The sequence below is a fragment of the Phyllobates terribilis genome, unplaced genomic scaffold (assembly GCF_046119375.1).
Source record: "Phyllobates terribilis strain yellow unplaced genomic scaffold, ASM4611937v1 Scaffold_1__5_contigs__length_1240528914, whole genome shotgun sequence".
Lineage (NCBI taxonomy): Eukaryota > Metazoa > Chordata > Amphibia > Anura > Dendrobatidae > Phyllobates > Phyllobates terribilis.
In genome coordinates, this window is record NW_027362761.1 from 1,095,909,066 (window position 1) to 1,095,934,038 (window position 24,973).

The following is a 24,973-nucleotide window of genomic DNA, read 5'->3' on the forward strand; positions in this document are numbered from 1 at the left end:
TTCAGGTCTGGTGACTGTGGAGGCCAGGTCATCTGGCGTAGCAACCCATCCCTCTCCTTCTTGGTCAAATAGCCCTTACACAGCCTGGAGGTGTGTTTGGGGTCATTGTCCTGTTGTAAAATAAATGATGGTCCAACTAAACGCAAACCGGATGAAATAGCATGCCGCTGCAAGATGCTGTGGTAGCCATGCTGGTTCAGTATGCCTTCAATTTTGAATAAATCCCCAACAGTGTCACCAGCAAAGCACCCCCACACCATCACACCTCCTCCTCCATGCTTCACGGTGGGAACCAGGCATGTAGAGTCCATCCGTTCACCTTTTCTGCGTCGCACAAAGACACGGTGGTTGGAACCAAAGATCTCAAATTTGGACTCATCAGACCAAAGCACAGATTTCCACTGGTCTAATGTCCATTCCTTGTGTTCTTTAGCCCAAACAAGTCTCTTCTGCTTGTTGTCTGTCCTTAGCAGTGGTTTCCTAGCAGCTATTTTACCATGAAGGCCTGCTGCACAAAGTCTCCTCTTAACAGTTGTTGTAGAGATGTGTCTGCTGCTAGAACTCTGTGTGGCATTGACCTGGTCTCTAATCTGAGCTGCTGTTAACCTGCGATTTCTGAGGCTGGTGACTCGGATAAACTTATCCTCAGAAGCAGAGGTGACTCTTGGTCTTCCTTTCCTTTACAAATTCTAACAGTCTATTCAGTAGGACTATCAGCTGTGTATCCACCTGACTTCTGCACAATACAACTGATGGTCCCAACCCCAATTATAAGGCAAGAAATCCCACTTATTAAACCTGACAGGGCACACCTGTGAAGTGAAAACCATTTCCGGTGACTACCTCTTGAAGCTCATCAAGAGAATGCCAAGAGTGTGCAAAGCAGTCATCAAAGCAAAAGGTGGCTACTTTGAAGAACCTAGAATATAAGACATATTTTCAGTTGTTTCACACTTTTTTGTTAAGTATATAATTCCACATGTGTTAATTCATTGTTTTGATGCCTTCAGTGTGAATGTACAATTTTCATAGTCACTGCTGTCTTAGGCAAGGAGCGCAAGTGGTTGCAAGCTCTTTGCTTTAGAGTTTGCCAGTGCTGCTCTGAAGCCATAAAGATGATTGGAGGTAACCAGCCTCCGTGTCCCGTGTCATCAGGAGCAAGCAGGAAGCCGGGAGGCAGGGGAGCGGTGCGCTCCAGAACACAGAACATGAGAAAGCCTTTTTAAATTTGCATGAAATTCAACATTTTTTTCAGCAGTCATTGTATGTTCATAGATCCCTCACATCATCTAATGTTCGTTCTTTAGGTAAGTGTTGTGGTGGGAAAGAAAACATTGTTTCTATTCAACCTGAATGACCCGGATAACCCTATAGAACTGGCCTTCCAGCAGCGCTACGGCTCTATTGTGTCTCATCGGTGGTAAGAGATCCAGGGCAGGCCATAATGAGAAATAATAATGCGATGTATGAATACAGTCCATGTTTGGTCTCAGGAAATGTCAAAAATTATATTTTATTTTTGGAATTGAAAATGTGATGGGTGACCTTCCCTATCTCAGACTCCACCAGTGGGGTCCATTGGGTGCCGCTACTATCCGTCGTATAATGGATCTAGAACTGTCTTGTGATTTTATTATAATCGGGAACCACAATGTAAATGTGAACAGAACATTAATCTCCCCCAAATGTGTTTGTTCAAAAAGTGAAAAGAAAAAAAAAGTTTGTAAAAATCTCCCTCAATATAAGGGACAAAGACCATTCATGTAATAGAGACCGCATAATAATATGAGGGATCTTATAACATGACATGAGAGCTGGATATAATCAGAATACATTTTTAGCCTTTGTTTCTATTCATTGACATCATGCCTAGATCCTGAAAATAACCAGGAATTGGAACTCAAAAAATATGAGAAACCTCCATAATTCATTATTAAACTATGAATGGACTTTATTTACAAAACAGCAAAAAAATCCTTGAAGGTTGTTGTCGTACAACTAATAAAAATATGAATTGTTTAGACCATTTACATTCTGATAAAAAAACAATCCAGTGAAAAGATATTCGTTTAGCGCCACCTAGTGTTGAAAGTGTATGCTAGTATGCACTTCTACCTACTGAGCAGAGTGCTGCTGGACACATGGAAATATTTTTCTGTCCTGCTTGTCAGGGTTGAAGCAAAATCTGTGTACTAACATGGCAGTATGGCTGAGAAGTAAGACAGGGAATATATTGTCAGCTGCCAGAGGGAGATGATGACTGATTCTGTCTTACTCCACCCCCAGCAGATTAGCTGCAGCACCAAGGAGTGCTGGAAGCAAAAAATAACAACCTGTGAAAACGGTGTTAGCCACATTATGCCACATTATGCCCCTTCAATATTAGAGACTGACATGGTGTGCACATTAAGTGAATTACAGAAATAATTATTTTCACTGGTGGATGGGAAGACTTATCCTTATTTTATGGCTTATTGGTTTATTTCCATGATCAGACATGGATCATACCAGTGTTTGTTAGTTTTTAAAGGGGTGGTGCTGTTAAATGGAATCTGTCAGTAAGAGCAATGCCTTCATGCTGCATATATGGGGATGCAGGTCTTTGAAATGTAATTCCATGAACACTTTTATATCTTTTATCTGTTGCTGCATGTCCATGTAATTAGCGTTTTCATTCATATGCAAATGAGGCATTAAGTGCTCTGAGTGTGACTGAGAACTGAAGGAGCCTCTGCCTCTAGAAGTAAAGAGACCAATTCTGGCTTCACTCGCCAGCAACAGGTGCACCGAACTCAGGGCAATGAGTCCAAGTAGCAAATCTAAAAATCCAGCTTTGTGATGTCATAAAATCTTCAGGCTTTATTATATATCCAGTAACATATTTGGACATAGGCAGATAGTGCATCTATGTCGCGTTTCAGACCACAAATGATCCTTAGTTGTAGAGTTGTGACTTAGTATAACTAAGGACCATTTGTGAACCAAAACGCGTCAGTAAATGTAATATCTGCCTATGTCATAATATATTATTTGATATTTAATAAAACCTGAAGATTTTATGACATACCAGTGCTGTATTTTTCTATCCTCTGCCTCTAGAGGTTGTTTTTCCACCCAGCACCAGCCTCTTTAGCTTGATTGATAGCTCAGTGTCTAAATTCCTTGCCTGGAGCCTGACATCGCACAGTGAGCTATCATTCGCACTAAAGAGGCTGGGTATGGGAAACAACCTCTGGAGGCAGAGGCCCGGCAAGTGCTCGGTCACACCCAGAGCACTTCATAAAACTGCTAATTACTTGGGAATGCAGCCACAGATAGAAGAAATAAAGGTGTCGATGGATTAATATTTTGAAGACCTACATGCCCATTTATTCGGTTTGGAGGCTTGATCTTACCGACAGATTCCCTTTGGTGTTACACAGTACTACCACTTCTCTGATCTCTAATTTTCATGTTGTGGACATCTTCTTTGGACAGGTATGGTGACGGATACATCATGATCGGCTTCTCTCTGGGATTCTTTGTGGTGATTTCCACGCACATGAGTGAGATCGGTCAGGAGCTCTTCCAGGCGAGCAACCACAAGGATAACCTGACCAGCATCGCTATTTCACAGTCACTGAACAAAGCAGCGTCCTGTGGGGACAACAGGTCAGAGACTTGGAGTAGTAATCACTGCGTTTTCCCCCAAATTCCCCCCAATATTGTATGTCCCCTACATAATCCTTCACAATTATTGCATTCCACCTCCCATAAATCACGTTACTTCCAGACCTGTGCGTCCTGGTAATATTCATTTTATATTACAGCATAAAAATCCATGACCTGACTGAGTTAAAAGAAATGTACGCCATCATTACCCTGGATGACGAAACTAAAGGTAACCTGCTTATATTGGGACATTCTCTACAAGCATAAGCTTTTGTGTAATAGGACACATGAAAGCTGTGGGGTTTAAAGCTACGTGTAGTTATAAGTAACTTTTCAGAATAAGCTTTTGTGTGTGCAGAAGAGGAATAACTCTATTTCTGCCCATAAAATAATAATAATAATCTTTATTTGACTTAAAGGGGTTGTCCACTACTTTGACATTGATGCCCAATCCATAGGATAGGGCATCAATGTATGATTTCTGGGCCCTACAGCATGTCTGCAGGTCATGTCTAACCAAGGGGAAGATCAGATATCTCCCGAAAATATCTTTTTGTTTTCTAGGGTTAGATAAACTTTCCTGGACAGACGATGGTCAGCTGTTGGCTGTATCCACACAGCGAGGATCGCTCAATGTCTTCTTAACCAAGCTCCCTATCCTCGGAGATACGAGCGGTACGAAGATCGCCTATCTCACATCCCTGCTGGAGGTCACCGTCTGCAATCTGGTAGAAGGGGTAATGAAACTTTGCTTTTTGCCTTCTTTATATTATCAGGTTAATATGTGTTCAAAAAATGAAGTATGGTTTAAAGGTGTATTCCAACCTAATCGAGTTATTACCCTTCCACTGGATAAGTGATAACGCTTACATCTGTGTGAGTCCCTCGATGAGTTGAATGGGTAGTCAACAAATCTAATTATTAGGCTAGTATCAGATAGTATCAAAGATGGATGCCTTGTTGCAGCTTATGGGCTCTCACAAATTGGACAATTTATGCGTTAAGTACCTTCATTTTTACAGGTATATTCCATACAGCAGTAATCAGATCAAATTTCATATGCTCAATGTTTGTATATGTCATACCGCTTACTGCTGTATTCTCTTGTTTGTATATTATGCAGTCATGGCAGCTTGCACCTGTTCACACTTGCTTTATTCTGTTCTTTTTTTTTTTATATTTTTTCAGCTTCAACAACTTACTGATGTCCCATTTATACAATTCATACAGTGCAACAAAAAATTGTATATTCCCCACCCCTGAATGAAACGTCATCCCTGCAGCCGTTTGCTGCCGCTTTTCATCTTGTTGTGACTTCCATTATTTAATCTTCTCGTTACTTAGGAGCTGCCAATCACAGTCTCAGTTGAAGTGGAGCCCAATTTTGTGGCGGTGGGCCCTTATCATGTCGCTGTGGGAATGAACAATCGCGCCTGGTTCTACGCTCTGAATGATAATGGTGAGTCAGACTGTGATTTTAATTAAAGGGTTTGTCCACTATTGGGCTCCTTAAAGAGAAGCGATCAAAATTTATTGTGTGAAAGATATTTTTTTTACATTTCTAGCAATGTGTTTTTTTTTGTATATCACAATCATGTCTTAAAAATATAAAATATAAATCTTGCAGTTTTCACTCTGGCCACTGGGGTTTTATTTTTAGATTCTAACTTTCTGTTGCTTCAGGAAACAACACATGCACATAGACACAAGGGTCAGGCCCCAACATTGTCTTTTGTATTGAAGCATCTAATGAGCATTTGCAGAGGTGATTGTGATAGGAGGGGGAGCAGGGGAACTATCACATCACCTATTGTGATTTGTGGGTGCTGTGTTATCATCTGTCATTATAATCTTGCCTCTGCTGATAAGAAAACCTCTGTAAACTCTTCCTGGTATGACAGGAAGTATGGGACAAAAAAGCCCCAGTGGCCAGTCTGAAAATTGCAGGGCTAATAATTTTTTTTAAAGATTGGAATGTGAAAATAAACTAAAAATGGATTTTTTTAATATATGTAACAAAACCCGATTTAAACAATAGGTCATTTTTTGATAGTAGCTTCCCTTTAAATGCTACAATGCTAAATGAAAAAGACCCATACTGGCCTCCCGGACTGGCGCCATTCCAGCTATGTCCACACTGTGTCTCCCGGGTGCTCATATGTCATTATTATATCATGTGAGCGCTGCAGCCGATCACAGGTCACTCATCTGTTACAGGATTCACAGTTCCGTCAGACAAAACTATTCTATATGATGAAGTGTGAAGGCTGCAGACAATCAGTAGCCACTGATAGACTGCAGCGGTCACATAACATAATAATGTCACATGAGGAGCCTGGAAACATCTCAGAATCGTGGTGGAATAGTGACCTGTCTGTGAGAATGGGTTGTTTTTATTTAAGCGATGGGACAGAAAGAAGCAAAGAGGCGCATAGGCAGTAGCATGGACAGATAAGTATTTATGATGCAGCCCATATATTGTCAGAATAGCGATCTCTTGCCTCCTGTCTGACTCACCAATCCTACTATACCTCTATGATATATACTTTTCATATACTATTAATGTCTCAGATGGTATCCCTTCTTTAGGTTTTATCACTTTACTCTCTCACCCACAAGGCTCTCCACAGTTCTGCACCACCACACAGTATATCTCATCCCTCATTTCTGTCTATCACCCTACTCGTGCCCTCAATTCTGCAACTGATCTTAGACTAACATCCTCCATAATCTGAAGCCCGCATGTCTGTCTCCAAGACTTCTCTCGTGCTGCTCCAGTTTTCTGGAATGCACTACTCTTGTTTTTATTGTTGGTATAAGTCCCCTCTTAAATGTGAAGTGCTGCGGAATATGTTGGCGCTATATAAATAAAATTATTATTGCGCCATTTGGGATCGGTTTGAGTCTGACAATCTTTTTTAGCCCAGAAAATGTTTTGTTTCTCCCTGACTCTGCCTTTTTCAAGTGTATTTAAAACTGTGGATTTTTTCTGATTTCTTTCCTGCAGGTGTAGAGAGGCTGAAGGATATGGAATACCTGGGCACTGTCGCCAGTATGAGCCTAAATTCTGACTATGCGGCTGCTCTGTTTGAGGGGAAAGTGCAGCTTCACATGGTAAGGATCCCAGTGGATCTACAGGAGATACCTGTCATTAGTATTTGTACCCAGTACTGATAGTGTATGGGATATTTGTAAAGGCTATAGCTTATTCTTGTTAAAGGATTTGGACACTTTTGGGGGCATTTTTTTTGTTAACTCCATATATTTTGAGCTAAAAAAAAAATTTTGCAATTGGGCTTCATTATAGATGTTGCAATTTTTCATAAAATGTGGTGGGCTAGCAATAAACTTTTAGGGCTACAAAGTTGCAGAAAATATATGCTGCTATGGCAAAACCCATATTTGCGGGAAATATATGAGCTAGAAGGAACTGCATGGGGTTAAATACTTATATCAGCTGTTTGCCAGAACTTTCAATAGTTTCAAGAGTTTTCAATAGCTCAAAGACGAGTTATAGGGGCAAAACTGTGTGGATTCTTGTTTTTTTTTTATCTATGATGGCTTTGTCTTACGAAACTGAATGTTTCACTTTCTATAGATATAAGCTGATTGGATATTAATAAAATAAAGAACTGATTTAAAAAAAACAAGCGCATTCTTTGTTGCACTGTCTGTTGCTGGCTGCAGAATGAGTTAAGTAAGGATCCACCATCAAGCCCCTTCTGACAGCATATAACTCTTATGTCTCCTTTACTGAACTCTTCACAGCTGACTTAGGACCACATGAATGTTCAGCTCTACTTTGATGTGGTCTGTGGTCATAATCAGCTTAGAAAAGTCCAGTGAAAGACTAATGCAAGAGTTACCCACTCCCTATCAGACCAAGCTCACTGACAGGGGGAACAAACAGTCGTAAAATCCTAACAGTGCAAAATTTTTGATGGCCAAAATACATGCATTTAGGTAAAAAAAAAAATTCCCTGGCAAAGGTGTCCATAGTATTTAATGCTTGCTGGAATGGAGTGCATAGATCAGCATTATATAGTCATCTTCAATGTCCAAATTTGGGTTGCAAATGAGAAATTATAACCTTTCATGTGATGTGAGACCCGCATGTGTCATGAACTACATGATACAGCGCTGGACCTGGGGATGGTGAGTTATGCGCATTTTTTTTGAAAACTGCAGCCAAGGACAGTGTTTTAAGAATTTTGGAGTGGCGTACTAAACATGACTGTTCTCAGGGAGTTGATATTGAGCAGTATTTTATGTGCTCAGCCTTTAATTATTCACCAGAGCTGAATTATAAACGACATTCCCTTATAAGATTTCGTTTGTAAGTGTTGTTAAAGAGTGATAGGTTAGTGACGTATCACTCTCTGCAGATTGAGAGCGAACCTCTGGATTCACAAGAAGAAAGGGAGACCCGTCTTTTTCCATCCACAGACGAGAAGTATCGCATTCTGTGCCATGCACTGACTGGAGATTTCCTTATTTATGGCACCAATGTAAGTTATTTTCATTAATAAAGTACAGATATCAGTAAGAAATACCGGAAATAAGCATACAATGCCTTGAAAAAGTATTTATACCCTATGAACGTTTCCACATTTTTTCACAATACACCCTCAAACTGAAATGTATACTATTGAAATTTTATGTGATATATGAACACAAAGTAGCAAGTGTTTGTGGAGTGTAAAGGAAATGATACAGGTTTTCTAATTATGTTAAAATATAAATCTGATAATTGTGATGTGCATTTGTATTCAGCCCCCTTTAGTAAATAATTTGTAGGACCACCTTTCGCTGCAATTACTGCCGCAAATCTTTTGGGGTAGGTCTGTACCAGATTTGCACATCTAGAGGCTAACATACTTAGAAAACCTGAATCATTGGCTTTACACTTCACAAATACTTGCTACTTTGGGTTGGTATGTCACATAAAATCCCAATAAAACACATTTAAGTTTGTGGCCTTAACCCCTTAATAACATCTGACGTACTAATACGCGTCTGTGCCCTGGGACTTAAGAGCCAGACCCGTATTAGTACGTCATGGCGATCGCGCGCGCGCACAGGCTGTGCGGGCGCGATCGCCGCCGGGTGTCAGCTGATTGTCACAGCTGACACCCGGTACTATGTGCAGGGAGCGGTCCTGCACCGCTCCCAGCACATTAACCCCCGCGATGCTGCGATCGAAGTCGATCGCGGCATTGCGGGGGCAAGGGGAGGTGATCGGCGATACTCACCTCCTCTTCCGGCTTCCAGCACAGTCTGCAAAGGCTTCCCGGGTGTTGCCATGAAGACCCGATGTCGTCATGACAACATCCGGGTCACCAGAGAGCAGGAAGATTGCTTGGGCATGCGCAGTGCATCTCCAAGCAATCTTCACACTGTGCACTTCTGACAGCCTTCATGGTATCCGCTAACAAATTGTCGGCTCAATTTGTTAGCGGATATCATGTTGCATTTGGAGAGTCCCTGTGTGCCCAAACATTGGAGCTCCCCCACAAGTGACCCCATTTTGGAAACTAGACCCCCCAAGGCACCTATCTAGATGCACAGTGAGCACTTGGAACCCCAGGTGTTTCACAAATTGATTCATAAAAATGAAAAAATGTTTTTTTTTTCACTTTTTCATTTTTACGAATCAATTTGTGAAGCACCTGGGGGTTCCAAGTGCTCACTATGCATCTAGAAAGGTGCCTTGGGGGGTCTAGTTTCCAAAATGGGGTCACTTGTGGGGGAGCTCCAAAGTTTGGGCACACAGGGGCTCTCCAAACACAACATGGCGTCCGCTAATTATTCAAGCAAATTTTACAATCAAAAAGTCAAATGGCGCTCCTTCCCTTCCGAGCCCTGCCGTGCGCCCAAACAGTGTTTTTTCCCCAAATATTGGGTATCTGCGTGCCCAGGGGAAATTGCACAACAAATTTTGGGGTCCATTTTTTCTTGTTACCCCTGTGAAAATAAAAAAAATTGGGTCTAAAGTAACATTTTTGTGAAAAAAGTTAAATGTTCATTTTTTTCTTCCACATTCAGAAAATTCCTGTGAAGCACCTGAAGGGTTAATAAAGTTCTTGAATGTGGTTTTGAGCACCTTGAGGGGTGCAGTTTTTAGAATGGTGTCACTTTTGGGTATTTTCTGTCATACAGACCTCTCAAAGTGACTTCAAATGTGATGTGGTCCCTAAAAAAATGGTTTTGTAAATTTTGTTGGAAAAATGAGAAATCGCTGGTCAACTTTTAACCCTTATAGCTCCCTAACAAAAAAAAATTTTGGTTCCAAAATTGTGCTGATGTAAAGTAGACATGTGGGAAATGTTATTTATTAACTCTTTTGTGTGACATATCGCTCTGATTTCAGGGCTTAAAAATTCAAATTTTGAAAATTGCAAAATTTTCAAAATTTTCACCAAATTTCCGTTTTTTTCACAAATAAACGCAAGTGATATCGAAGAAGTTTTTCCACAATCATGAAGTACAATATGTCACGAAAAAACAATCTCAGAATCAGGGGGATCCGTTGAAGCGTTCCAGAGTAATTACCTCATAAATTGACAGTGGTCAGAATTGTAAAAATTGGCCCGGTCATTAACGTGCAAACCACCCGCGGGGCTTAAGGGGTTAACAAAAAAAAAATGCAGAAAAATTCACTGGGTATGAATACTTTTTCAAAGCACTGTATACAAGTTACATATCAGAGGGCAGCTGAAAGATATACATATGCCTGGATAATTCTATTTTTTTATACTAATAGTGACTATTTAATAACTAAAAATCTATTATTTACATTAATTACAATCATGGTCAGTTCTGGCAAATGGAAAGTCAGTCTGGTTTTTAACATTGATTGCCACATCTGTGATCAGTTATAGAAACAATTCCAATCTATTTGTGCTTTGTGTTCAGACCGGACTAGTGAAGTACTTCTACCTGGAGGATTGGCAGTATGTAAATGAATATCGACACCCGGTCAGCGTGAAGAAGATATTTCCGGATGCATCTGGGACCAGATTGATTATAATTGATGAGAAGACTGAAGGCTTTGTCTATTGCCCAGTAAGTATTAGAATGCCTCCTGCTCGCTAGTTGCTTTTTTTACATGTTTATGTTTACTCGCTTATATAGCTCCATTTACTTCCACAGCGCTCTACAGAGTTTTTCATCACTGTCCCTATTAGGGCTCATAATGTAAATCCCCTATCAGTTTGTCTTTGGAGTGTGGGAGAAAACCGGAGGAAACTCACGCAAACACAGAGAACATACAAACTCCTTGTAGATGTTGTCCTTGGTGGGTTTGGAACCCAACGCTGCAAGGCGGCAGTGCTAATATCAGGAAATAATTCCTTCCTTTGACTTTGTAAACTCATTATTGATTGATTGGTAAATATAAGTTATGCTTCTAGCTGCCATTTCCACTTATAAAAAACATTGCTGCTCAGTACATCGCTCTCGAAGGTCCCCACACTAGGCAACGATAATGCTCCTCACTGGTTTTGAGAAGATGCTAATAATGGAAATGTTTATCCAATCTTCCAGGAAAAATATATCTTTGTACCGTGTTAGCTACTTGATAGAAAAATATAAAATGTAACTGTCCTTAGTGGTTGATTATTTTAATGGCTAACTGAAAAGATGTTAATAAATAACAAGCTTTCCAGACTACTCGGGTCTCTTCATCAGGCATTGTTACTATATAAAGCTTTGGCAAAAATTATGAGACCACTGAACAGTTTTCTATTGGAAAGCATGGAAAGACTGGTGGAAAGCATGCCAAGACGAATGAAAGCTGTGATTAAAAATCATGGTTAGTCCACCAAATATTGCCAAATGTAACGGGTCTGGGAGGTGGAACCTCTGAGCTACTATACAAAGGGGCAGTCCTTGTAAGGAAGCGGGTGGCTCCCAGGGAAGGCGGGCAGGTAGACACGGCAAGTGACAGGAACAGTCTCTGGGTAGAAGGGCAGGTGGTCACGGCAAGTGACGGGGAAAGTCTCTTGACAGGCGGGTGGTCACGGCAAGTGACAGCAGGGTAAGAGTCTCTAGACAGGCAGGTGGTCACGGCAAGTGACGGAAAAGCCTCCAGGTAGGCTAGCAGGCGGGTAGCAGGTGAGCGCTCCCAGGTGAGCGGGTAAGAGTCTCTCGGCTGGCTGGCAGGTGGTCTCAGGCAGGTATCAGGCAGGTAACAGGCAGGTGCTTCCTGATCCGCAGGCGGAGTGGTCCATAGACAGACTGGCGGATGCTGGTAGACAGACTGTCGGACCGCAGGGAATGCAAGCAGGTAGACAGAGCTGGAAAACAGACTGGCAACGCGACCTGAGGGCTGAAGCAGAGCTGAAAGGCTTTGCAACAACTTTGCTCGGGCACCTCCATTTTGGAGGAGGTGCCTTATATATGGGAGCTCCACCGGCAATTGGCCGGGGACTCCTCAGGACGGCGCGCGCGGCCCCTTTAAGAGAGAGGGAGCGCGCGCCCTAAGCACAGTGCCCGGGAAGCGGCGAGCTCTGCCAGTAGCGCGGGAAGAGGGCGCCGAGGACGGAGCAGGGAGGTGAGAGGAACGGCGTCTCTGCCTAGCAGGAGGCAGGGACGCCCACGCTACAGTACCCCCCCCCTTTAGGCCCCCCTTTTTTAGGCCGGAGAGAAATTTATCAAGGATGAGCGGGGCATGGATGTTCTCCCGGAGCTCCCACATTCTCTCTTCAGGACCAAACCCCTTCCAATCCACAAGAAAAAAGGTCTTTCCTCTTACCCTTTTGGTGGCCAGAATGCTCTCTACCTCAAACTCGTCTTCAGCGGAAACCGTACCTGTAGACTTGGAAAAAGAGTTAAGTACCACAGGTTTGAGGAGAGATACATGGAAGGAGTTAGGGATCCGCAAGTTGGCCGGGAGTTTCAATTTATAGGCCACCGGGTTGATTTGTTTGATAACTTCCAGTGGGCCGATGAACCGAGGCCCTAACTTGTAGGAAGGAATCTTGAGCCGGACATACTTGGACGAGAGCCAGACTTTATCTCCAGGACGCAATTGGGGCGGATCCAGACGTCTTTTGTCAGCCTGTTTCTTCATCCGCTCGGAGGACTGAAGAAGTGCGGATCTTGTACTCTCCCAAATGGAGGAGAATTCGCTAGCAAGAGATTCTGCGGCCGGATTATCCACCGAGGCGGAGACGGGAAACGGGATCTGAGGATGTTGACCGTAGACAATAAAAAACGGGGATTTGGAGGAAGACTCGCTCTCGTGATTATTATAGGAAAATTCGGCCCACGGTAAAAGATCCACCCAGTCGGAATGGTGGGCATTAACAAAGTGCCGGAGGTAACTGGTTAAAATTTGGTTGATCCGCTCTACTTGACCATTGGACTGTGGGTGATAAGCAGAGGAGAAGTCCAAGGTGACCCCCAGCAGTTTACACATGGCTCTCCAGAAGCGAGAGGTGAACTGAACTCCTAGGTCGGATACGATGTGGAGAGGGAGACCATGAAGACGCAAAACATGATGGATAAAGTCTTTAGCCAATTCAGATGCAGACGGAAGACCCGGCAGGGGAATGAAGTGAGCCATCTTAGAGAAGCGGTCAGCGACCACCCAAATGACCGTACAACCAGCAGAGACAGGGCGATCCGTTATAAAGTCCATAGCTATATGCTGCCACGGGGCAGCAGGTGTGGGAAGAGGCAGAAGGCGGCCGGCTGGCAGATGTCTAGGAACCTTGTTGCGGGCGCAGGACGCACAGGCTGAGACAAAGTCTATTACGTCCTTGTGCAGGGTAGGCCACCAGTAATGCCGGGTAATAAGCAGGAGGGTCTTTTTCTGGCCAGCATGGCCAGCTAGCTTAGACGAATGTCCCCAGTGTAGGACTTTCTCACAATCAGGTACTGTTACGAACGTCTTACCGGGTGGAAGACGATTTAGATCCACGGGAGCCACCAGCATTACCTTGGCGGGGTGTATGATGTGCTTTGGCTCCTCCTCTAGATCGGAGAACAAAAGGATCGGGACAAGGCATCAGCTTTGATATTTTTGTCTGCCGGGCGAAAATGAAGAATGAAATCAAAGCGGGCGAAGAACAAGGACCACCGGGCTTGGCGCGGGTTAAGTCTTTGGGCACTCTGGAGATAAGCCAAGTTTTTGTGATCCGTGTAGATTATTACCGGGTGAAGAGCCCCCTCGAGCAGGTAACGCCTCTCCTCCAGTGCCAACTTAATGGCTAACAATTCTCGGTCTCCTATAGAATAATTGCACTCAGATGAGGAGAAGAGTTTGGAGAAGAAGCCGCAGGTTACCATTCTTCCGGATGACGACTTTTGGGTGAGCACCGCTCCGGCTCCGGAGGAGGAAGCGTCTACTTCTAAGAAGAATTGTTTGTTGCTGTCCGGACGGTGCAGCACAGGAGCGGAGGAGAAAGCTTGTTTCAAAGACAGGAAGGCCTCCTCTGCCTCGGGCGGCCATTCTTTGGGATTAGCGCCCTTACGGGTGAGCGCAGAGATAGGGGCAGTCCAGGAAGAGAAGTGCGGAATGAAGAGGCGGTAGTAGTTGGCGAAGCCCAGGAACCGCTGGATAGCCTTCAACCCCTCCGGTCGGGGCCACTTCTGGATGGCAGAAAGTTTCTCAGGATCCATTCGTAGACCGGTCTGAGAGATGATGTAGCCCAGAAATAGAAGCGAGGGCTGCTCAAAGAGGCACTTCTCAAATTTTGCGTAAAGGCGGTTTTGCCTGAGCCTGAGCAAGACCTGATGAACGTCCCTCCGGTGTGTGGGGAGATCCGGAGAGAAGACCAAGTGTCGTCCAGGTATACCACCACGCAGGAGTAGAGAAGGTCACGGAAGATATCATTGACCAACTCTTGAAAGACGGCGGGAGCATTACAGAGACCGAAGGGCAATACGAGGTATTCATAGTGGCCGTCCCGGGTGTTGAATGCCGTCTTCCATTCATCCCCCTGACGGATACGAACCAGGTTATAGGCCCCACGGAGATCCTGCTTGGTGAAGATTTTAGCACCCCTCAGACGGTCAAATAATTCAGGAATGAGCGGAAGGGGGTATTTATTCTTCACCGTGATCTGGTTAAGGCCTCTATAGTCTATGCAGGGACGAAGTGAGCCGTCCTTCTTTTTAACGAAGAAGAAGCCTGCTCCCGCCGGGGAGGTAGATTTCCGGATAAATCCCCGGGCCAGGTTCTCCTCGATATATTCAGACATGGATCGGGTCTCAGCAGCGGAAAAGGGTAGATACGCCCTCGGGGCGGAGTAGCGCCAGGTACCAAGTCGATAGGGCAATCGTATGGTCTATGAGGAGGTAATGTCTCTGCTTCCTTTTTATTAAAGACATCAGCGTAAGACCAATAGGGTACCGGCAGGCCGAGTAGATTGGCTGGGGGAGGAGAAGGACGGGCAGGACGAACGGGAACTAAACAAGTCTTATGGCAGTCCTGTCCCCAGCGAAGGACCTCTCCGGTCTGCCAATCAAGCACGGGTGCGTGTCTCTGGAGCGAAGGTAGGCCAAGCAAAAGGGCATGAGAGAGTCCAGGTAGAACATTAAAGAAAATGCTCTCAGAGTGCAGCATTCCCACCTGCAGAGTTATGGGTTCGGTGATAAGTTGGATGGGATGCGGTAAGAGACCCCCGTCCACGGAGGCGACAGATAAGGGTTCGGCCAGAGGTTTGGTGGGAATGCGGTATTTCTCTATCAGGGACTGAGAAATAAGATTTCCGGCAGCTCCAGAATCAAGTTGAGCTAGTTCAAAGTAACGGTTCTCCCCGCAGATGATAGAGACCGACAGCATCAGAGATGGAGAGGGTTTATTCTTGTCTAGGACGACCTCTCTGAGCGATCCTAGACACAGGCGTTTCCCGACCTCTCCGAGCAGGAACGGATCCGGTGCTCCTTACTGCCACAGTAGAAGCTGCTCCCCTCGGCACGGCGTGACTCTTGACGGGTTTTGACCATCTTGGTCTGGTCGACCTGCATAGGCTCGGGTGAGTGCGCCTGGGGAGTAACAGAGGAAGTGACGGGATTCTGGAAGGTAGGAGCAAGGCGAGGAAACCTCCTCTCACGGGTGACCTCTTTGGTACGCTCCTGGAACCGGATGTCAATCAGGGTGGCAAGTGTTATTAAATATTCGAGAGTGGTAGGAATGTCCCGACCGGCAAGTTTATCCTTAATCCGGCTGGATAGACCTTCCCAGAAGACGGACACCAGGGCGTCGTTATCCCAGGCAAGCTCAGAAGCAAGGGTATGGAACCGTATGGCATATTGGCCCACGGTGAGACTCCCTTGACGAAAGCGTAGCAGAGAAGAGGCGGATGAGGTCTTTCGTCCTGGTTCGTCGAAGACTTTCCGGAAGGCCATGAGAAAGGCTGTCAGGTTGGACACCAGGGGGTCTCCTCTCTCCCATAGAGGATTTAGCCAAGCCAGCTCCTCCCCAGTGAGATGGGACATGATGAAGGCCACTTTGGCTCGGTCGGTGGAAAACTGGTGTGCCAAAAGTTCGAAGTGCAGGGTGCACTGGTTAATGAAGCCCCGTGCCTGACCGGGATCTCCACCAAAACGAGGCGGGGCGGAAAGGCGGGGACCGGGAAGGGATGCCATGGTATTGATGGGCAGCGGTGCTGCCGGGGTGGTAGTTGTGCGAGTGGAAGCAGCTCCCGACAAGGCAGTCAGTGTGTCCAGGCGGGAGTGAACACTACGCAGGTGGCCCAAGATGGAGTCCTGTTGGGACCTCTGATGGGAAAGTTCATGACATAGGTCCGAGAGCGAGGGAGCTTGGGTGCCACCGGGTTCCATGGCCCGAGCAAACTGTAACGGGTCTGGGAGGTGGAAACTCTGAGCTACTATACAAAGGGGCAGTCCTTGTAAGGAAGCGGGTGGCTCCCAGGGAAGGCGGGCAGGTAGACACGGCAAGTGACAGGAACAGTCTCTGGGTAGAAGGGCAGGTGGTCACGGCAAGTGATGGGGAAAGTCTCTTGACAGGCGGGTGGTCACGGCAAGTGACAGCAGGGTAAGAGTCTCTAGACAGGCAGGTGGTCACAGCAAGTGACGGCAAAGCCTCCAGGTAGGCTAGCAGGCGGGTAGCAGGTGAGCGCTCCCAGGTGAGCGGGTAAGAGTCTCTCGGCTGGCTGGCAGGTGGTCTCAGGCAGGTATCAGGCAGGTATCAGGCAGGTGCTTCCTGATCCGCAGGCGGACTGGTCCATAGACAGACTGGCGGATGCTGGTAGACAGACTGTCAGACCGCAGGGAATGCAAGCAGGTAGACAGAGCTGGAAAACAGACTGGCAACGGGACCTGAGGGCTGAAGCAGAGGTGAAAGGCTTTGCAACAACTTTGCTCGGGCACCTCCATTTTGGAGGAGGTGCCTTATATATGGGAGCTCCACCGGCAATTGGCCAGGGACTCCTCAGGACGGCGCGCGGCCCCTTTAAGAGAGAGGGAGCGAGCGCGCTCTAAGCACAGTGCCCGGGAAGCGGCGAGCGCTGCCAGTAGCGCGGGAAGAGGACGCCGAGGACGGAGCAGGGAGGTGAGGGGAACGGCGTCTCTGCCTAGCAGGAGGCAGGGACGCCGACGCTACACCAAATATTGATTTCACATTTAAAACATGAGTAATTTGAGGTCTGAAAGCACTGTTTCTTATTTTAGTATTTTGACGCTTTATCATTTGCTGTAAATAAATTAAAAAAAATTTAGCTTTGAATTTCGGAGACATGTTGTCAGTAGTTTATAGACTAAAACAACAATGTACATTTTACTCAAAAATATACCTATAAAGAGAAAAATCTGAGAAACTGAAAATTTGCAGTGGTCTCTTAATTTTTGCCAGAGCTATATATGATGCTGCAATGTAAACCAGCCCTTAGCCATTGTGCCTTTTTATTAAATATGAAGAATCAGAAATGTATATTAATAATTTCTGGTAAAAATATTTAATGAGTTCTGTATCCCTAGCATGTTCTCCATGTTTCACTGTCGTGTTGTTGTTGTTTTCTCCTAGCTAAACGACAATTTATACGAGATTCCAAATTTCTCTCCAACAATTAAAGGAATATTATGGGAAAACTGGGCAATGGATAAAGGCGTCTTTTGTGCATTCGACGACGATAAAGTGTTTACATATGTCTTTCATAAGGACACCATACAAGGTATATGTATAGTCATGAATTGCATCGGACATATTGAATGCCACAATCGGGTGCTTCTATCAATGCAGTCTCCAATGCAGCAGAGTAGAACGCATTAATCCATCAAATGCTAAAAATTCAATTGAATGTAACTATAAGCACTATTCACACATTTGTGCTTTCTATAGAATATATGTGTAGCTATAACGCCATCAGATCCGATCCAGCTAAACAGCGAAGCTATAGTAGAGCAAACCTCCGAGATGGGCAAGAGAGTTGACGAAAAAAGGGTCACTATAGTATAGAAACCCGCCTGAAAGTCGTATATGCTCCGTTCTGTAGAGAATTTTTATTGTTCAATGGTAGTAGCCTGTCTGTAGCTAGGAGGTCAGTGGATTAAATGAACCTCCGGCGAGTAGTATTAGTCACTCTAATGAAAAGGTGTCCTTGAATGCCACACTAAAGTTCCTGGACACAGCGTGACATAATGATGTAACTAGAGATAATGGCATAGACCATAAAAATGATCCTACACGTTTCGGAAAACAGTTTCCTTCCTCAGGGTTAATCTTAGTCGATGTGTCATCGTCTTATATAGCACATCTCTCATTCCACAGTGCAAATTGGTGAACATTGTGTTCATTCATTCATTGGAACGCACAAAGTTACATTTCATTATTCAGACCTTTGGGTGCCAGTGTGTGAAATATCCAGTGGGACTCAATGCGTGACATTCACAATCTTTATGCCCTAGACTTCTGAACCACAATGATCCTTCATGTTTGCTGCATAATGCCTGAATAAAAGGTGTCCTGCAAATGTATTAGATAATATGTATATTAGACCATGTTGTCTCTAATATTAAACAGAATTTGTCACCAAGTCTTTGCTGCCTCATCTGAGAGCAGAATAAAGGGCATAGAGGCTAACTCTTTCACTGGGTCACTTCCTGGGCTCCTTACTGTTTTAACTGCTGCAGCTCTGCTAGTCCTCTCGGTGATTATCTCCTGCTTGGTATTCCTTGATATTCCAGTGCTCTGACTATCCCTGCCACCACCACTGATTAGCAGCTTGCTGGCTATGTACAGTGTAGCAGCATGTGCAGGGTCAGACAGATCTCGTGAATATCGAAAACTACATAGCAGGAGCTTATACTGAGAGGACTAGCGGAGCTGCAGCAGATAAAACACTGATTTTATCAAAATCACGGAAGAAGCCCGGTTAGTGACACATCACCGCATTCAGGGTCCTTGTCCTTATTTTATGCTGCCCTCAGATTAGGAAGCATAAACCTGGTGATCTATTCCTATTAAAGAACATTAGCTTGTTGCTTCTTCTAAGAGGCATTCTCAGAATACAACGCAATCTGCAGGGCATGATGGAATTTGTAGTCCATCTTACATGTCCTGAACTGCACAATTTGTGGACAGTTCAGATTAACTTGCATTTAGGATGCTGCAGTTGAGCATTAAAAGAAGTACTAGAAAAGCCTTGACGGGAACCTGTCATGTCCCCAAACGCTATCAACACGTGCTATTTGTTCATGATAGTCACAGGTAATTGATACGTCTCATCAGCAGCTACATCTCTACCACTCCTGATACTGGGTTGCAGCGATCTACACATCAGAAGAGTTTCTCAAAACCCGACACATCTTTCCCTGTTTGTTTCAGGCTCCAGAGTTATTTTGGCCGGTGGCACCAAACTACCTTATGGCCACAAGCCCGTTCTGTTACATAATGGAGAGCTGACGTGCCAGACTCAGAGCGGGATGCTGAATAATATATTCCTGGGCACTCATAGCTTTCTTAACCATACCAAAGATGAGGAACCCAAAGAACTAAAGACCATGCTAACACAGACGCTAATGCTACGCAGGTAGGTTGGTAATACCTCCGTGTCTGCAGCTGTAAGATTTTTTTTCCCGTTTTTCACTATCACATTCTAAGAGCCGTAACATTTTTCTTTTTCTTTTGGCGTAATCATAGTGGCACCATTTTGGGATACATATAACTTATTAACCAACTTTTATATTTGGTACAAAATAAAATGTTCTTTCTGATGGTCAATTTCACTTCAGCCACATGCAAACTGTAATACTGAAACTTTTGCAAATCTGACCATAGATCGTTCACACCAACACTCTAAACAATTATTTTTCTTAATTTCGTACTTTCCCAGAATGTTGTAGTACACTTTAGAAAGGGTTTGGGTATATGGAGCGAGTTCAGGAGCTGAGCCTCTCCGTGCAGGCAGGGACAGGGCAGGTGCCGGCTGTGATACTGCAGCAATCAGAGCTAGATCTAGTTGCTGCTTTTTAACCGTCAATGTCATACAGCAGCATCTAAGTGGGGCATCTGTCCTGGTGCCCATAAGCCCCCCTGTAACACGATCACAGCCTGCCAATTTTTTGCCATTGCAACCAGACGGCAGCTGGAGACCTGCGTCACTGCTATTTTGGTGCTCTTGTCCAGCCACATTATTTGCTCTATATACTGAAATACTGATAAAGAAATTATTTAACCCCTAAGTAAGCGCCATAAAGAAAAAATATCAAAACTCCACAATTTCCATTTTTTTAGATACTGCATCTCCCCCCAAAAATACACTACAAATTGATAAAAACATTGCATGTACTCCAAAATGGTATCAATAAAATTATAAGTCGCGTCACAGAGAACAAAAATCCAGAGAAAATAAAAAAGTTATTGTTGTCTTAAAATGATGACACAAACTAATTTCTTTTTCTTTACAAAGTGCAGATGTTTTTAACCTCTTACAGACATATGACGTACTGGTACGTCATATGCCGGCTCCCTTCCTATGATGCCTGCTCACACGCTGAGCATGTATCTTTATGACAGATGATTTAATCAGCCATCGTGTGCCTTCAACAGCCGCCTTTGGAGTGGAGCTCTACCAGCGGCTGTTAACTTGTTAAATCTCTGACAGCGACATTTAACACGTGGCGGCAGGGAGGGGCGTATCGTTCAAAGCTCCCATTGGCATGCCTGTGATGTGATTGTGGAGCGCTGATGAGTTGTCATGACAGCCGGGGGTCTGCTGAAGACCTCCATGCTTGACATTACAATCCTCCCGTGAAAGCTGGCCCATGGCTGATGCACTGCTATGTATACTACTAGCAATCGGACGATCACAGCTTCAAGTCCCCTAAGAGAATTCAGTAAAAAGTAACAAAAAAAAAAGTTTTAAAAACATGAAAAGAAAAAAAAATAAATAAAAAAACACAAGCTGAAATCACCCCCCTTTTGCCCCATCAAAAATAAAACAAAAGAAAAACCCCCAAACACTTATTTGGTATCGCTGCATTCGTAAAACTTCAATCTATCAAAATAAAAAACTAATTAATCTGATCGGTAAATGGCGAAATGAGAAAAAAAAATGTAAGTGCCCGAATTCCTTTTTTTTTGGCTGCTGCAAAATTGAAATAAAACAACCCACAGCGAACCCTCCGGTCAGCTAACCGAAGGAGCCGACCTTTTTTCTGCATTGTTTATCGGGCACACCTCCATACTTTTGGTAGCCGCTGCATTCGGTTCTGCAGCTAATTTCCCTTCCCTTGAATAAGCTGCGTGGCCGTATATACGTGGCCGTAAGTAATAAAGGAGATCCAGTGCTCACTGAAGTGTCATGGCGGCTGATGGGCACAGATCTGGGAGCCAGGCCTCCTCCCATCAGGTTTTACATTTGACAAGTGCACACTCTGATTATTTTCTACATATTACTGTGTCCTGTGTGTATGTAACAATAGCGGACTGATGAGACTTGTTTGCCTACTCATTATGTAGATTCTCAGATGCCTGGAAAGTGTGCACCCTACTGAATACGGAGGAGGCTTGGAACGAGCTCGCCCGGGCCTGTCTGCACCATATGGAAGTGGAGTTTGCAGTGCGGGTATATCGGACAATTGGCAACGTGGGCATGGTGATGTCCCTTGAACAAATAAAGGTATATGATAAAAAAAACAAAACAATCACCTGTAGCTAACTGTGTACTACTTAAAGGGAATGTGTCATCAGAAAATGACCTTAAATCAGATTTTTTATCAGCGCTGGGGTCACTGTCACCGCCTTAGGACAAATCAAATATCAAGAGGAGTAAGAGAGCAGCCGCAGCCCTGACTTCCTCTTGATGTTCTATATGTCCGAAGACGACTGGTACAGTGAAGGTGGCGCTGATTTCGTTCAGGGCTCACGTGACATAATGTCACTCAAGCCCCGGGAACATGAGTGCCGACACGGGAGGGGAGCATAGGTGTTTTTATTTTATTGGGGCCAAACATGAGGATTGAGAAGGAGATGGGCAACCACTTGAACAGAACATGTGAAATCTTGCAGTTTTCACGCTCATCACAAGGCCTAATATTAGGCTCATACGTCTTGTACTTTTCAGCAGCCACATGGACATGGGCAGTAACAGATGGGCTCTAGCTCATTCACTGTATAGGAGAGCTTTCCAGACATGCTCTGATCTGGGCAAATATAAACAGTACTGTGCAAAATGAAGCATGCCTTCAAATATAGAAGTGATAATAGTTCATTTTTATCAATTAACAAAATGCAAATTCAATGAACAAGATAAGTCTAGATCAAATCTATATTTTTTGTGACCGCCCTTTGCCTTCAGCAGCAGCAGTTTTTCTAGGTACTTACACACCATTTTTAAAGGAACTGGGCAGGAATATTGTTCCAAGCATCTTGGAGGAGTAAGCGCAGATAATCTGTGGATGTCGCTCGTGCAAAATCACGGGCTTGATGATGTTGAGATCAGGGCGCTGTGGGGGCCATTTCATCACTTCAAGGACTCCTTGTTCTTCTGTTAAGAAGATGGAGCAGGCTAGGCTGCAGCGAAGCGAACGCCAGGGGGCCAAGAAGGCACAAGGGTGCCTGCTAGACCACAATAGAAGCTGAGGCCTAAATTAGAGGCCATGCTTCAGGACAACAAACACCAGAGGACCACGAGGAACCTGCTAGGCCACAATAAAAGCCGGGGGCTACTTTAGAGCCCCGGCACCAGCGGAAGAACCGAAGGATAGTGGGAGGCGCAGAGGAGCCAGCTAGGTCGCAGCAGGAGCTGGTGTATGGATAGAAATCTGGCTCCAGCAGGGACAGGGGAGGCTGGTGTGATGGTGCAGAAACAGAGGATGGGAGCAGCATGAGGCAGGGAAGCGAGTCCATCAAGGACAGGCAGACGGGGTGCCCTGGGAAAAGTAGGGGGCCCGCCACAAAAAAAAAATGATGATGCAGAGAAGGGGCTGTACTCGCTTGTCTTGTAGAGGCTTGATCCCGGATCCTGAACGCTCTTCGCTCTGTGCAATGGGTTACTCTCTGGAGGGTGGGCAAGTGGGCAGGAGACAAGGGGCAAAGACCAACCGCACCAATACGTGAATGCGAACTGCATCAGGAGATAGTCCTGTCACCCAGACTGGAGAGGATATGGCCTGAACTCTGGCCGCCTTACTGTATGTCGGGACCACAGAGACCTCTCTGTTTATCTAAGGAAGAGAAAAAGATTAGTTATTAATACCATAGACAGAGACAGGTCTAGGCCTCCAACCTATGTCTGCCCCTTACATGTCACTAAGCTAAACATTTGGGTGTAGTCTGCTTGTCATTTGACAGCAGCATGATGACAGCAGCATGATGCAGGGACAGAGACTCTGATTTTAGCTATGTGTCATTTAGTTTATTGGATGCAGCAGTTATGATTCATTTACTATTTTCTCTTCTGCAGTTAGCAGAGCTCGGAATACTGAGATGTGTATATCCCGCCCATGCCACTGATTGGTTGAAAACTTCCAATCAGTGGTGGGGGCAGGAGTTACACAGAACAGGACTACATGGCACGAGACAACTAGTCCTCTAGTAATAATTTCCTGCTTATAAAACACCGATTTTATTGAAACAGCAAAACACAGCCCAGTAAGTGACACATTGCTAGAATTAGGGTCTCTGCCCCGACATCATGCTGCTCTCAGATTACATAGCAACAACCTGCTGACAGATTCCCTTTAAGTGTAATTCTTAGTGTCAGCCTCCTGGTGGCAGCAGCATACACCCATGGTTTCCCTTTTTCCCCAATGAAGCGACTGAGAAATAAACTACTAACACATAAAAGCATTCTTACTTTCCTGCATTTTTCCCACACATGTCTTAAACTTGTATACAGTAGTGTGTGTGTGTGTGTGTATGCATATATATATATATATATATATATATATATATATATATATATATACACAGTTATATGAAAAAGTTTGGGCACCCCTATTAATCTTAAGCTTATTGTTTTATAAAAATTGGTGTTTTTGCAACAGCTATTTCAGTTTGATATATGTAATAACTGTTGGACACAGTAATGTTTCTGCCTTGAAATGAGGTTTATTGTACTAACAGAAAATGTGCAATCTGCATTCAAACAAAATTTGACAGGTGCATAAGTATGGGCACCTCACCAGAAAAGTGACATTAATATTTAGTAGATCCTCCTTTTGCAAAAATAACAGCTTCTAGTCGCTTCCTGTAGCTTTTAATGATTTCCTGGATCCTGGATGAAGGTATTTTTGACCTTTCCTCTTTACAAAACAATTCCAGCTCAGTTAAGTTTGATGGTCGCCGAGCATGGACAGCCCTCTTCAAATGATCCCACAGATGTTCAATGATATTCAGGTCTGGGGACTGGGATGGCCATTCCAGAACATTGTAATTGTTCCTCTGCATGAATGCCTGAGTAGATTTGGAGCGGTGTTTTGGATCATTGTCTTGCTGAAAGATCCATCCCCTGCGTAACTTCAACTTTATCACTGATTCTTGAACATTATTGTCAAGAATCTGCTGATACTGAGTGGAATCCATGCGTCCCTCAACTTTAACAAGATTCCCGGTGCCGGCATTGGCCACACAGCCCCAAAGCATGATGGAACCTCCACCAAATTTTACTGTGGGTAGCAAGTGTTTTTCTTGGAATGCTGTGTTTTTTTGCCGCCATGCATAACGCCTTTTTGTATGACCAAACAACTCAATCTTGGTTTCATCAGTCCACAGGACCTTCTTCCAAAAAGAAATTGGCTTCTCCAAATGTGCTTTTGCATACCTCAGTCGACTCTGTTTGTGGCGTGCTTGCAGAAACGGCTTCTTTCGCATCACTCTCCCATACGCTTCTCCTTGTGCAAAGTGCGTTGT

At 44.4% G+C, this 24,973-nt stretch overlaps 1 protein-coding gene across 1 annotated transcript in view; it reads left to right on the forward strand.

The window, feature by feature from the left end:
• Positions 1–24,973, forward strand: part of WDR19 (WD repeat domain 19) — a 71,715-nt gene that overhangs the window by 16,703 nt on the left and 30,039 nt on the right. Inside the window, exons 8-18 of the mRNA XM_073645964.1 lie at positions 1,308–1,420; positions 3,478–3,651; positions 3,810–3,880; positions 4,216–4,388; positions 4,996–5,110; positions 6,659–6,765; positions 8,037–8,159; positions 10,567–10,716; positions 17,645–17,792; positions 19,445–19,649; positions 21,581–21,740. Coding sequence (XP_073502065.1) covers positions 1,308–1,420; positions 3,478–3,651; positions 3,810–3,880; positions 4,216–4,388; positions 4,996–5,110; positions 6,659–6,765; positions 8,037–8,159; positions 10,567–10,716; positions 17,645–17,792; positions 19,445–19,649; positions 21,581–21,740 — 1,539 coding nt within the window. The remainder of the gene's footprint in view (positions 1–1,307; positions 1,421–3,477; positions 3,652–3,809; positions 3,881–4,215; positions 4,389–4,995; positions 5,111–6,658; positions 6,766–8,036; positions 8,160–10,566; positions 10,717–17,644; positions 17,793–19,444; positions 19,650–21,580; positions 21,741–24,973) is intronic.